This window comes from Punica granatum, chromosome 4 (assembly GCF_007655135.1).
Source record: "Punica granatum isolate Tunisia-2019 chromosome 4, ASM765513v2, whole genome shotgun sequence".
In the NCBI taxonomy this organism is placed as follows: domain Eukaryota; kingdom Viridiplantae; phylum Streptophyta; class Magnoliopsida; order Myrtales; family Lythraceae; genus Punica; species Punica granatum.
This window is the reverse complement of record NC_045130.1, coordinates 5207544-5221718: the sequence shown is the minus strand read 5'-3', so window position 1 is coordinate 5221718 and position 14175 is coordinate 5207544. Positions and strand designations below refer to the sequence as shown.

General features: G+C 40.9%; 1 protein-coding gene and 1 pseudogene across 1 annotated transcript; both read left to right on the top strand.

Moving 5' to 3' along the window:
• The first annotated feature begins 5709 nt into the window (after positions 1–5709).
• On the top strand, positions 5710–8571 carry LOC116205132 (BRASSINOSTEROID INSENSITIVE 1-associated receptor kinase 1-like). The gene is made up of 5 exons (XM_031537627.1): positions 5710–5951; positions 6046–6224; positions 6614–6955; positions 7103–7503; positions 7769–8571. Exons 1-5 carry the CDS (start codon positions 5755–5757, stop codon positions 8069–8071), a joined length of 1422 nt encoding a protein of 473 aa, XP_031393487.1. The 5' UTR covers positions 5710–5754; the 3' UTR covers positions 8072–8571.
• A 1510-nt stretch (positions 8572–10081) lies between these two features.
• On the top strand, positions 10082–12804 carry LOC116202718 (annotated as a pseudogene).
• Positions 12805–14175: the final 1371 nt, after the last annotated feature.

The window sequence follows — 14175 nt, the reverse complement described above, 5'->3', positions numbered from 1 at the left end:
GGCTGGGGCATCAGCTCATGCCGGAAGATCCAGCAGTACGTTCAATTATAGTCTTCATCAGGTCATCTCTCAATGTAATGGCGATCTACTCCAGGATGTATTTTCCGCGTACTTAAACTTGGGATTATTATGATTCAACTTTTTTCTTGTAATTATAATGGTTGGATTATTTACACATGGGGATGGGAAAAAATTGGGAAAACAGAACAGTTATATACAACAGCAAGGATCTGTGGCGCTTGATTCTACAGATGTTTGCATAACCACGCCTTATACATAAGAAGAAGAAACTTATCGAACTTTTTAGTCCATACGACATAGTCGAGCAAGTCACGGTACTTGAATCGTACCGATGCTAATGAGATCTCTAGAAAACCTCGACTAAGATAAACTTCGATCTGCGTACTGGACATTCTCGAATCACAAGGAACACAAAGTTACTCTCTGTTCTATTGTCATGATAATTTCTTTGGCAAAACAACCTGGTCCCATCGAAGACGTTTCCGTAATTATGCCACGCATATGATCACGTATATGATCTAAAAATTTGTTGAACATTCGGATGCTTCCTCGTAGTTTCACCGACACTTCATGGAAGAGATTGATCCTCACCAAAGCCGTATTCAGTCCAAAATGTCTATCTAATTCATTCAGATAGAGACATCTTGAAGGCGAGAGGCAACTACTCTGATGTGGATGGATGCCATGCAGTTTCCCCTTAGGGGGTTGTATGCTTCGTGTAAAGTTTGAGAATTCTCAACATTTTGGTAAATGGATAAATTTTCTCAGTATTCTTAATATTTACGTTCCTTCCTTATTGATAAAAGATAATTATCTGCATAAATTATAAACTCAATTCCCAATTATACTAAATAATATAATGAAATGTAGTTACAAGAGAGTAAAACCGGTATTATAATATTGATTAACTTTAGTAAACAAATATGACCAGATAACCACAAGATGATATAGTTGACAAATTGTGTTTCATGTGAGCTTACTTTATGCTTGCAAATGAGTGTGTTTGTTTTCGAAACTATGTTCAACTCAATTCAACTCAACTCCACTTATCTTCAATTCAACATTACAATTGTTACTTTTTTTATTTTTTAAATATTTTTAACCATTCAATTCAATTTTTAGTATTAAATTCACTCAACTATTTATTACTTTTCACAATTCAACAACACAATCATTACTTAATCATTATTTTCTCTCAATTATTTATTACTTTTTTACACTTTTTCTCATAATTCAACAATATAATCATTACAAACCAATTAAAACCAAAACTCAACTCAATTTAACTCTCGATCCAAACACACTCTTAGACATTTGAAATTTAGTGAAAAAGTATTGGAGAAAAATCAACTCGAGCAAAAATTAGTTTCACCCACTTCTTGGTGTCCTCACCAGTGTGTCATAATTGCAGGTCGTTGACCCGAGGAAGAACAATTATTGAAGGAAAAAAATGAATACGTAAAGAAATAATTAAAGGAAAAACAGATGAAGATAACAGAACATGGTCATCAAGCACTTCAACTTCACCTCCGATGACACTTACCTCGTTAATGGTCGTCCCGGCTCTCCCCATCCATTCTTGTCTATGATCCCATCAGCAATCCCCTGCCATCCAGCGCTGGAGCTCATCCGCTTCCGTTCAAACAAGCATGCCACGTACATCTACCATATCCTTTCCGTAGTTCTCGTTCGTCAAGTCTTTGGGTTGGTCGTCACATTGGGACTGTTGAAAATAGTAAAGTAATTTTTAATTAATTAGTTAAGTATGGTCAATTAGTTGTGAAAGGCTCTAGGTGGAAGGATTAATTACCGAGAAGGTCTAGGGTAGTCCATAGTTAATATGGGTCATTATCTAGTATGTAGTAGGACAGTGAGGTCGCGAGTAAAGGGTGCTCAAATGTATACCAAGATGGATTGAGTAAGTAGTGTCCAGTGATTATTCATAAAAAAACAGAAATTACATGAAACACAAGCGGGGTAAGGAGGCCCCAGAGAGATTGCCCAAAAGGAGAGGTAGAACGCCACTTGATGGGTGGGCATAGAAATGAGATCCCGGTGAGAGACGAGTCGTCGACCGGCCCATCCAATCCGCGCACGTATTGCCCTCCTTATATGTATGACAGATTTGCACTTGCCAATCCCATACAAGTAACTCCCGGATGTCGTCCACTCAGAGCTCGGTAGATGCCGCAGTCAGGGACGGGCGAGTGATCATCAGCTTCACGACCTTCGAATCTACCTCCAATATAATCCGCCGAAGTCCTAGATCCCAAGCGTGTCGGAGGCCTATGAGGGCTCCTCATAATATGGCGATGACTGAAGTCGCGAATCCGACATTGTGCGCAAAGCCGCCATCGGTGTTAACCTTGACCCATCCCTGCTGTGGTCGAGCCCTTCGAATCCACTTCCACACTTTTGGACTCCAAAGTGTGGTTCGTATGGTCTCCGTTCGACTAAAACTTTTGGTCATCTTCCTAGCAACCAAAGCACCATCTGAAGATCGAGAATAATTCTCCTCAAATATTTCCCGATTCCGCCACCCCCAGATGAGCCAACATGTTGTTCCAAATAGGCAACTCCAGCCTCTAGCCGAATTCATCAAGTTATTCAACATCCAATCCCGTAAAGGCATCGAGAAAAATATTGGGTGATCTGCCATCGGAACTAGCCGAATCCAGGTGTTACGGGCTCGAGGGCAGTCTCGTATAGCATGTAGTGTCGTCTCCATAAAATCAGCACAGCTTCCACATGCACCTGATACCACAATATGCCTGAGCATACGGTGTTCATTTGTGAGCAAACGATAGGGGCCCATCAATCATATTTAGATTGGTTTGTTATTTCCCGAGTTTATCTTCATCGGTGTTGGCCGTATGGTCTTGGGTTATTACTGTGCTATTTGCTAAAAGTCATTAGGAAAAAGTGTAAATGTCATTTTTTTCTGGATGATAAATCCAAAAAAATGTAAAATGTGTCCAGAGACATTGAAACGAAAAAAATAGACCTTTAAAAAAAGGTCCATGTACATTGAAGTGCAGAACTAGAATTCTAAATAAGCGGGAAACATTTTTGTGAATTTTACACTTTTATATATGTTGTTGTTGTTATTATAGATTATAAATATAGATGTCGATTAGATTAGATTTGCAGATTTTAATAATACCGACAGATACTAACTGTAGATTGAGACTTACACAAATCTTTTGAATGCTTTTGATCGTAAAATTAAGAATCCAGTGATAATCAGTTGTATTCGTAACGGACAAGGAAGATATCCACTGGATTGTAATATTTCACGAGTTGCTGTTCTAAATTCTCTCTTGATAAACTATATTGAAATTTTCCAAAGCCACATGGACCGGAGGGGAGGGCGGCCGGAGGGAGGTGCCACCTCTGAAATTATGAAACTACAGGGAAACTTATGTATTAGTTTTCAGTATTTTTGATAAAATTATTAAGGGTTAAATGCCTAAAAAAACACAAACTTTTCACATGTTATCAATTCTAGTACGAACTTTTTTTTCTTGACTTAAAAATGTACGAACTATCAATTTGATATCAATTTTAGTAATCTTCAACTTTTTCGTTAATTTAAACGAGAATCTATGGCCACACCCTCCTGTTTAGGTGGCTAGGGTCGCCGGGGATATTATAGGGACGGCGGTGGGCCCCAATGAGGCCCTCATTGCCCAATTTTGAAAAAAAAGAAAAAGTAAAATCGGGAAAAGAATGAAGGGGGTGGATGGTGAAAGTCTCATCATCGGCCACCATCCCTAATTGGGGTCACCGGAGACCTTTGCCGTCATGAGCAACCCCGATTAGACTGGCGGTGGTTGTCGTTGAGGCCCACCGATTGAAAAAATGAAAGTCATACTAACATTTATATCAAATTGATCGTTTATGTATGTTTAGGTAAAAAAAAAGTTCGTGCTAGAATTTATAAAATGTGAAAAGTTTGTGTTTTTTTGGGCAATTAATCCAATTATTAAAGTTTGGGCAATTCACTAACCTATTCCCTGCTCAAAGATTCTTTTGTGCACTGGATCGAAATCTTGTGTCCGTCCCTAAACCGAAGCCCCCGACATTTCTTATGGAAAATTGCATGCAGTTTCCTCTATTATAAAAGCATTACTTCCCCAAGTTTGCATTTACTCTTTAGGAAAATGACACTATTGGTCCTATATGTTTGCATTTTTTGACTTCGAGTCCTAAATATTTTAGTTTGGAAAAACAAGTCCCAAAAGGTTTGGAAAAGTGTCACCATTGGTCCTAAATCTAACTGACCGTTACCGTCACGCCTACGTGGAGATAACGCCGTTAAGGCCGTCCATGTGACCGTTAAATGTTGACGTGGTGCTTCGTGAGTGGTCACGAGTGGTTCGGGTCCGGATGTCAGGTCTCACTTAGAATCGGGTCGGCTCAGGTCGAATGTCTTCTTCTTCTTCTTCGCCCGATCAACTCTCTTCTTTCCTCCTCTTTGTGCTGTGCTATGCTGTGTTATGGAGTTCGGCAGTGCGAGCTCTGGGAGAGGCCCAACAAGGGTGTTCCCATGGAGCTGAAACGTTGAGCCAGGTCTTGCAGAGGAACATAGGAGCTTGTGCAAGGAGGCGTCCTACTTCTGCAGATCGATCAAGCGAAGCTTGATGTTCATGGTTTCTAGAAAACCCTAAGATTGCAAATCGATTATTTGTTCTTTTTCTGGGTGATATGGCCATGAGTTCCCGATTTATTGGCCGAGCATCTTTGCGGGATTGGAGTTTTTTTACACTGGAAATGCCATAAAGCGCGAACCAAGATTCGTGATACGAAAACCAAAATCAGAATAAGGAAGAAAAAGATATCATGATGTAAGTCTATTATTCCTTGCATCATAGGTGTTGCTGCGTCCTGAGATCCTAATTCCGCTGCATCACAAGGAGCCATTGTGAAGAAATGAAGCTTTGATCTGACAGCGAAGGAGAAGATCTGACAATGAAGCTTTGATTCAATTATATGTGGGGAAGGAGAAGACGAAGAAGAGAAATATCTGCCCGTGATCGGCGGTTTGGAGGGGCGGCGCTGGGTTGCGTGGAGGAGAAGAGCCGCGCTAGGGTTTCAAGCATGGGAGGGAGTTGGGGTGAAGAAGAAGACACCCGAACCCGAACCGACTCGATTATGGGAGGGACCCGAACCACAACGCGCCACGTCATCATTTAACGGCCACGTGGACGAATTTGACGGCGTTAGGTCCACGTAGGCCTTATGGTAACGGTCAGTTAGATTTAGGACCAACGATGACACTTTCCAAATCTTTTAGGATTTATTTTTCCAAACTGAAACATTTAAGGTGCGTTTGGATTCAAAGTTAAAGTAATTTTGATTTTGATTGTGGAAAAGGACAAATGAGTTGAGATTATAAATTTGACTTGGGAAACGTGTGTTTTTGTTGTGTAGTGTGTTGAGTTAAAGTTAAAGTTAAAATTTTTGACTTGGGAAATATGTATTTTTGTTGTGTAGTATGTTGAGTTAAAGTTAAAGTTAAAATTAAAGTGATTTTAACTCTCAAAACAAACAGGCCTTTAGGATTCGAAGTCAAAAAATGGCAAACATATGGGACTTATAGTGTCATTTTCCCTTTACTCTTTTCCAGAGAAGTTCCCCTCAAATCACTTGTAAGTGCAGTACCAATAACCTTATTGGTGGCATAAGAGGAGGAGGGAAAGAAGGAGAAGGAGAAGAAGAAGAAAGAAGAAGATGGTTTTCAAGCACTTCACGTTCACCCCGGACGACCCTTACCTAGTCAATGTCCGTCCGGGCTCTCCTCACCCCTTCTTCTCCATGGTGGTGTCGGCCTCGCCTTCCCCGGATGCGTGCACCAACTGCATCAGCAGTTTCACCTCTGCCACCCATCGCCGGAGCTCATCTGCTCCTGTCCAGGACAAGTGTGTCAGGTATTTCTACATCTTCCGCATTTTAGTTCTTGTACTGCAAGTCTTGTGGTTGCTTTTCCCATCGTAACATTCTTGATGTCGTCAAGTTCTGCAGAGTTGAAGCAGAACTAGAAGCGGCGGATGAAGTCACAGAGCAAATATCGAACCACCATGCAGTAGCAGAAGAATACAACGATGAAGTCCGACCTCTTGGTTCGCAGCCAAGCGTGCTTGCCTTCTGGAGGAGGATGAGTAGAAGAAGAAAGCTGCAAAGTCGTTTCTCCCGTACACCAGGTTTGGGGCTTATCAACAACCAAACAGGCATTGAAATGAAATGAAGATAATAGCTATAATTAGAGCCGAAGGTAGAACCAACATTGATTAGGCTTTGATGCGTGACAACCTGATATTTTCACTGTGATATCGTGTGACTGCTGACTGATCATAAAAGACCAGTTAACTCGTAAAAATTTTAATGGTCAGCTCTGATAACACCTGTTGAAGCTTGTTAATGGATAATTGGTGACAATGGATCTATCATTTACGAGATACATGATTGCTCTCAAGGGAAATTCTCAACAAAACTAGATAATCCTGGTGGAATATTTCTGAAATGCTTTAACCAGTTGTGCATCCTTAGCTTTCTTTTTTAATTTGAAATAAATATATCGATTGGTTTGCAGGTGAAGATATTCAGTTTTTACATATCAAGAGATTCTCTCTGCGTGAGCTGCTAGTTGCTACCAAACGATTTAGCCCTGAGAACATTCTGCATCCTGGCGAGCTTGGGAATGTTTATACAGGACGTCTGGCTGAGGGGCCTCAGGTGGCAGTGAAAAGGTTTAAAGAGGAGTATCCTCAGGGTGAGGGACTGAAGTTTTTCCAGACAGAGCTTCTAGTAAGCCGCTTGGCTGTTCACCGGAATCTTCTTAGGGTACTTGGACTTTGCACGACTTCAACAGAACGTTTGCTTGTTTATCCATATATGGCCAATGGAACCGCAGCTTCGCATCTCAGAATCAGAGGTACTACACTACATGCTTAATCTTTGTATTCTTGTTAGTCGTTGACGATGAAACTCATACTTGATGGGCAAAAGTAGAGTGCTGTTACCGGCTTCTCTCCATTCTTTTTGAGGTTGAGATCCATCACTGTTTGTTTCTGTATCTCAGCGACTAAGCAGCAGGATTCACGATCCCAACTTGGGTGGCCCTCCCGGAAGCAGATCGCATTGGGCACTGCAAGAGGGCTTACATACCTGCATGAGCAATGTGACTTCAAGATCATCCACGGTGCTGTGCATTTAGCAAACATATTACTGGACGAGGATTTTGAAGCAGTAGTGGCAAATTTCGGGCTAGCCAAGGTCATGGACCATAGAGACACTCACGCGACAACATACGTCTGTGGCATGACCGGGTCCCTTGCCCCTGAGTTCATTTCCAGAGGAGAGTTATCAGATAAAGTAGATGTGTTTGATTACGGGGTCATGCTGCTGGAGCTTGTCACCGGACAGAGGTACTTAGCTCTTGAACTAGTTGCCAGAGGAGAGCGTGTCATGTCGCTTGACTGGGTAAGTGTTACTCGTGACTCCACTGTTCGTGAATTTTTGAACTACAAGTAGTTACATCCATCATAAAAGATCTTTTTGGTAGTTCTTTTTCACTCGGGTAAAGAAAAGGAAAAAAGAGAATGGTCCATTTTTGGTTGTTCTTATTGTTCCAGTTTCTCATTTGCAGGAAGAAGGGTAAAAGGCTGAACAATTCATATCGCTTTCACTTCATAGGATGTTTTATAATACAATGCCTGTCTCTAAACTGCTTGTCCGCCAAATATAGGTAAAAGGCCTCCTAAGAGAGAGGAAACTGGATATTCCAGAAGATCACGTCGAAGATGAGGTGGAGCTACTTATCCAAGTCGCTCTGATGTGCACCCGAGACAATGCAACGGAAAGGCCCAGGATGTCTGAGGTAGTTGAAATGCTTGAGGGAGAAGGCTTAACAGAGAGATGGAGGGAGTGGCAGAATGAGGAAATGATCCCAGGCTCGCACCCCTCGTTTTTAGACTGGCGAGTCAAATCGTACTGGGTGACTAGCAATTCCGATTTCACCCCGGAAATCGAAATCTTAGAACCGCGATAAGATCGCGTCCAAAGTCATAAAATCGTAGAATCGGTGCGATTATACCGATCCTATATTAGGCTTGAAACTAAAAATTGGACCAAGCCCAATCTAGTTGTTCAGCCCATAGAGCAGCCCAATTGGAATTTTTCTTTTCCCTCTTCTACTGATCGATGAATGAATAGAGACTCAACTCCTGACTTCTGAGCTCTGTCAAAGTCTCGAAGAAAGAAAAGACTCTAGCCCTATCTTCTCTCATTGCTCAATTCTTGCATTCTCCTGTTGAAATTGCCTTCATCCCCCGCTCAAATTGCAGATTGTAATCGTTGTCCTCCCTCCTTTAGTTGAAATTGTTGATTGTAATCGTCGTCCTTCGAGCACTGTTGTGTGCTACTGTTTGCTTCGAGCTCTGCACTGCTGCTCTGTTGTGCATTGATGATGTTGGTGTTGGCGATGAAGATTTGGATGACATTTAATCTGTTTGTTCATCCTATGTTATGTTATTAGCTTTTTATTTCCATTTCGAGATTTTGAGTTATGAACTGTGATTTGGTTTCTATATATATGTTATTTTTTTAATTACATGTACAATCTTACGATTCACGATTCAATTCTACAATTTACGATTCCACGACTCTTGACCGAATCTAGTTAAAATCGGATTCTGACAACCTCACTCGTACCAACTGAACCAGCAAGATCCACTGGACTGAAAGCTTCTATTTACATTTCTCAATGTAATGGTGATCTACTCTAAGATGAATTGACCACATACTTGGGAATATAATGATTCAACCTTTTTTTTCAAAATTATAAGATTATATACATCATCGAAGATCTGCCACGCTTGATTTCGTAGATGTTTGCATAAAATGCTATAAATTAAGAAGAAGAAACTTTATCGAACTTTCTAACACTTTCATGGAACCTCAGACACTGCTATCAACGACATTAGTCCACGCCACATAGTCGAGCAAGCTGCGGTACTTATATCATACTGGTGTTAATGAGGTCGCTAGAAAACTCGGTCATATGACTTCGATCTGCATACAGGACAATCTCAGAAGGAACAAAAATGTTACTCCTGGTTCTACTGTCATGTCATGATTATTCTTTGACAAAACAACCTGGCCACTGCATTGACCTGTGGGTAATTATTCGACACGTATGATCACGTAAAAGATACGAAATTTATTGAATTTTAGGATGCTTCCTGAAACGCTCATCGTCACTTCTTATGGAAGACATTAATCCACTCCATAGCTGTAATGAGTCCAAAATGTATATCTAATTCATTCAGACATAGTCATCTTGAAAGCGAAAGACAACTATTCTGATGTAGCTGCCTTGCAGTTTCCCCTTAAGGGGTTGTGTTGGTTTGTGTAAAGTTGGAGGATTCTCAACATTTTGATAAATGGATGAATACTTCCAGTACTCTTAACATTTACATCCATCTTTATTGATGAAAGATAATTATCTGTAAAAATTATAAACTCAATTGCCAATATATTTGAAATAATATGATGAAACATAGGTATGAGCCTAAAACCATTATCACATGATTGACTTAGGTTATGTTTGATCACAATTTAATTAAATAAGTGCTTAAAAATTAGGTACAAGTTAATTACATGGGAAAATGTATAGAACATAAAAAGAAAGATGAAAGATAATTATCTAATCATTAAGTCAATAACCACTTAATGAGTAAAGTAAAAAAATCACTTAATAAAATAGGTCATTTTTCCACTTATTGATATCCTCCTCTCTTCACCTAGAAAAATATTTTTTTCATTCTTATCGATTAAGTGCTAATTTTACCCATTTAATTTATCAAACACTACCTTAATAAATAATTATGACCCGCACGAAAATTAGATTCATCCACTTTGCGGTGAGCTCACCCAGTGTGTCATGATTGCAGGTCGTTGACCAGAGGCAGAACAATTATAGAAGGAAAAAATGATTACGTAAAGAAATAATTAAATAAAGGAAAAACAGATGAAGATAACAGAAAACAGGACATTTCTGCCGATCAGTAAATACAGAGTGCCTGAGCTCCGTAAGAAGAACGTGGTCATCTGGTGCTTCACCTTCACCCCTAGTGACACTTACCTCGTTAATGCTCGTCCCGGCTCTCCCTACCCATTCTTCTCTATGCCCCCCTAAAAAAAAAATTTATGAAGTAATATTTTTCCTCCACGAACGAAAATCCTGGATTTGCCCCTGCTCGCATCGGCCTCACCTTCTCCCGATGTGTGCCCCAACTGCATCGGCAGTTTCAGCTCAGCTACCCATCGCCAGAGCTCATCCACTCCTGTTCAAGACAAGCGTGCCAGGTACTTCTACGGCATTGTCTCCGTAATTCTTGCTCGATGAGTCTTTGTTGGTTGCTCGTCACATCGGACGTTTTGATGTTGCGTTCTGCAGAGATGAAGCTGAAGCCGAAGCATAAGCTGAAACAGAAGTGGCGGATGAAATTACAGAGCAGATATCGATCCATCGTATTTTAGAAGAAATATACGATGAGGTAGACCTAGCTTTCAGTTCCAGAGCAAGTGTGCTTGCCTTCTGGAGGAGGATGAGTAGAAGACGAAGGCTGCAGAGTTGTTTGTTCAAGACGCCAGGTTCGGGGCTTATAACAATTAAACAGGCATTGAAATGAATATTCAACGGTGTTAATTAGAGCTGAATGTAGAACCGACATCAATTAGGCTTTGGCACAATGACAAGCTGAGTTTTTCCAAGCGATACAGTTGACTGCCAACCGATCTCTTGCACCTTGTAAAATTTTTGAATATTAACTAACATTATGTCAAGCTTTTATGTAAAAAGGAAAGCCGATGACCAACTGATCAGAAGTGTTTGAATAACTCTGCAGTGGCTTTGTGAAGTACTTTAACCAACTGCACATGTTTCTTCCAGACATAAAAATGAGTATATCATTCAGTTGCAGGTGAAGATCTTCAGTTTGGACAGTTCAAACGATTCTCTCTGAGGGAGCTGCAACTTGCTACCAAAGGATTCAGCCCTGAGAACATTCTGGAAATTGGCGCATTCGGGAATGTTTATAAGGGATGTTTGGCTGACGGGTCTCTGGTGGCAGTAAAACGGCCAAAAGAGGAGCACCCTTGGGGCGGGGAGCTGCAGTTATTCCAAACAGAGCTTCTAATGAGCCGCTTGGCTGATCACCAAAATCTCCTTAGAGTACATGGGTTTTGCATAACTCCAACGGAACGATTGCTCATTTATCCGTACATGGCCACTGTAGCATCACTTCTCGGAGGTAGTACACTACATGCTTAATCTTTGTATTCTTAGTCGTAGAACACGAAACTCACACTCAATGGGCAAAAGTACATCACTGGCTTCTGTTAATAATTTTCAAGGTTGAGGTTCACCACTCCTTTTCCTTTTTCCCTGTATCTCAGCGACCACGCGTCAATATTCACAGCCCCTTCTTGGGTGGCCAACCCGGAAGCAGATTGCAATGGGCGCAGCGAGAGGGCTTAGGTACCTGCATGAGCAATGTGACTTCAAGATTGTCCACAGTGATGTGAACTCATCAAACATATTACTGGATGAGAATTTTGAAGCAGTAGTGGGAAATCTCGGGCTAGCAAAGCTCATGGACCATAAAGACACTCTCATTACAACACCTATCTGTGGCACTGCCAGATACCTTGCCACTGAGTTTATCTCCAAGGGCGAGTTGTCAGAGAAAACAGACGTGTTTTGTTACGGAGTCATGCTGCTGGAGCTTGTTACTGGACAGAGTCACTTAGCTCTTGAGCTAGTTGCCTGTCAAGAGCCTGTCATGTTGCTCGACTGGGTTAGTGTTACTCGTGACGTTCACTATCTGTGAATTCGTGAACTTAACTTATAGTTACATCTGTCACAATCGATCAATTTTGGAATTTTTTTTTTAAAGGGAAAGAAAATGATCCTTTTTTTTTGTTGTTCTTCTTTTTTCGAGTTTCTCATTTTTTCATGCAGGAACAAGGGAAAAGAAGGAACCATCCATATTACTTTCACATCATATAATCTTTTACAATCAAATACTGTCTCATAACATGCAATCCTATATGCTCATTGCTCTCAAAATGAGAAATGGGAAACTGGAAACCGGAAACCTATTTATCTTTCCATAGCCAAGCCAAATTGACCTGAAACTGCGTGTGCCCCCAGTTACAGGTAAAAGGCCTCCTGAGGAAGAGAAGTTCAGATATTAATCCAGGAGATTACGTCAAAGATCAGGTGGAGCAACTTATCCGAGTTGCACTGATGTGCACCCAAGTCAACGCAATGGAAAGGCCAAGGATGTCTGAGGTGGTGGATATGCTTGAACAAGAAGCCTTAGCGAAGAGATATGGAAGAAGTGGCAGAAGGAGGAAATGATCCTAACCTTAAGAAATGAGACCCTCATGTCTTCTGTCCTGCTTTGACTTCCTGCAGTCTTGCGCACGAATCATCCCTTGATTGAAAACTTTGGCAGTTTGGATTGGCCGGTGAATGACACATCGACTTGGTCTCTTCCACCTTGATTCCCATTCCTGCATTATCATGGACAAATTCTCTCTTCCCTCTCGAAAACGAGTCTTGTGGATGTCCTCTTGCAGCTCATTTTGTACACCTTTTTTCTTTCTCTCTTACTTTTGTTATATCTTTTTCATCTGATTTGCAGTCCAAACTTTACTGTTTGTAAAAAATTAGCAGATAATGATTTTATATCCTAAATTTAGGTTGCTTCTGGAGTTTCGGTATATAAAAATTCTCAAATTATCTCAGACGGCTAAGCATGAGGTCATGCTGGAAGAGCCTCCTGTCGCATTTCATAGTTTCCATCATGTCATTTCTCAATGAAAGGAAGATCTACAATAAGATGCAGTATCCACAAACTTGTAATTATCATGATCCAAGTTATCTCGATCTGTGATTTGACAGATGTTTGCATAATAAATGCCAGATTCTTCTTTCAAACAAAATTGTGTAACCTTCGGATACTACTATCAACAACATTAATCCGCACCACATGGTTGAGCGAGCTATAGTACTTGAATTGTAATGACGTTGATGAGGACTTTAGGCACCTCAGACTAGCAAAAAACTTCGATCTGCATTGTGGACATAAATCACGAAGAAAATAATGTTTCTCCCTGTTCTACTGTCACCATAATTCTTTCAAAAAAGGCCTGACCCCTTATTCAGAAGTAGATACCTATTTACTTCTTAAACTCCTAATTAGCTAACAGTTTCCAGAAGCGTTCTCCGCATCGCTTGGAGAGAAGCAGCTACATCAGCAATGTTCATCCTGTCTCTGGGAGATTCAGAAGAATCGGACGAATCCTATTTCTGTGATCGAAGCCAAAGATTCTTGAACCTCTTGGCACTCTAGAAGTAGAACTGGATTGAGAACGTGTGGAACTTGTTTTGGCAACGCTGCCTTCACAAAAAAAAATAATAATAATAAAAAATGGAGGTTCAGAACCATCTCCAAACATCTCATCCCTCTTCCCCATGAACATCTCCAGCACAAAAATCCCGTAGCCGTAGACATCTCCATGAGTTGACACCTCGCTTCCAGCTCCATACTTCACAGTCATGAGTGCTTCAATGTTCTTCATATCATGTACAATTTAAAGTTTCCGTTATATGATTCGGTTAAATTTAAGGAAGCGGAGCATATATTGGTCCATTAGGTAAGTCCACATCATTTACCTGAAGCAATATAGCCAAAAGAACCTTTGACTCCAAATGAGCTTGACTGTGCAGTGATTAACTCCTGGGTGGCTTCCAGCAGGAACCTAACTAGACCGAAATCACTGACATGCCCAACCATCACACTGTCGAGAAGCGTAACAACCATGGGCCCGTCACTCAAAAGTGAACAACCACTTGGCTTTTAGATCACAGTGAAAAACCAGCGTCGTGCACTGATGAGGAGATAGTCTAAAGCACAAGCAAAGTCTACTGCAATATTCAGTTACTAGAGAAGATCCTGCAGCCTTGACGCCTCTACCTTCGTGTTGCTGATCCCATCTACTGGATGCAGTCACTCATCCAAGCTCCCATCAACCATGAACTCGTATATCAAAGCCTCAAAATCATTCCCCAGGTAATTGGAG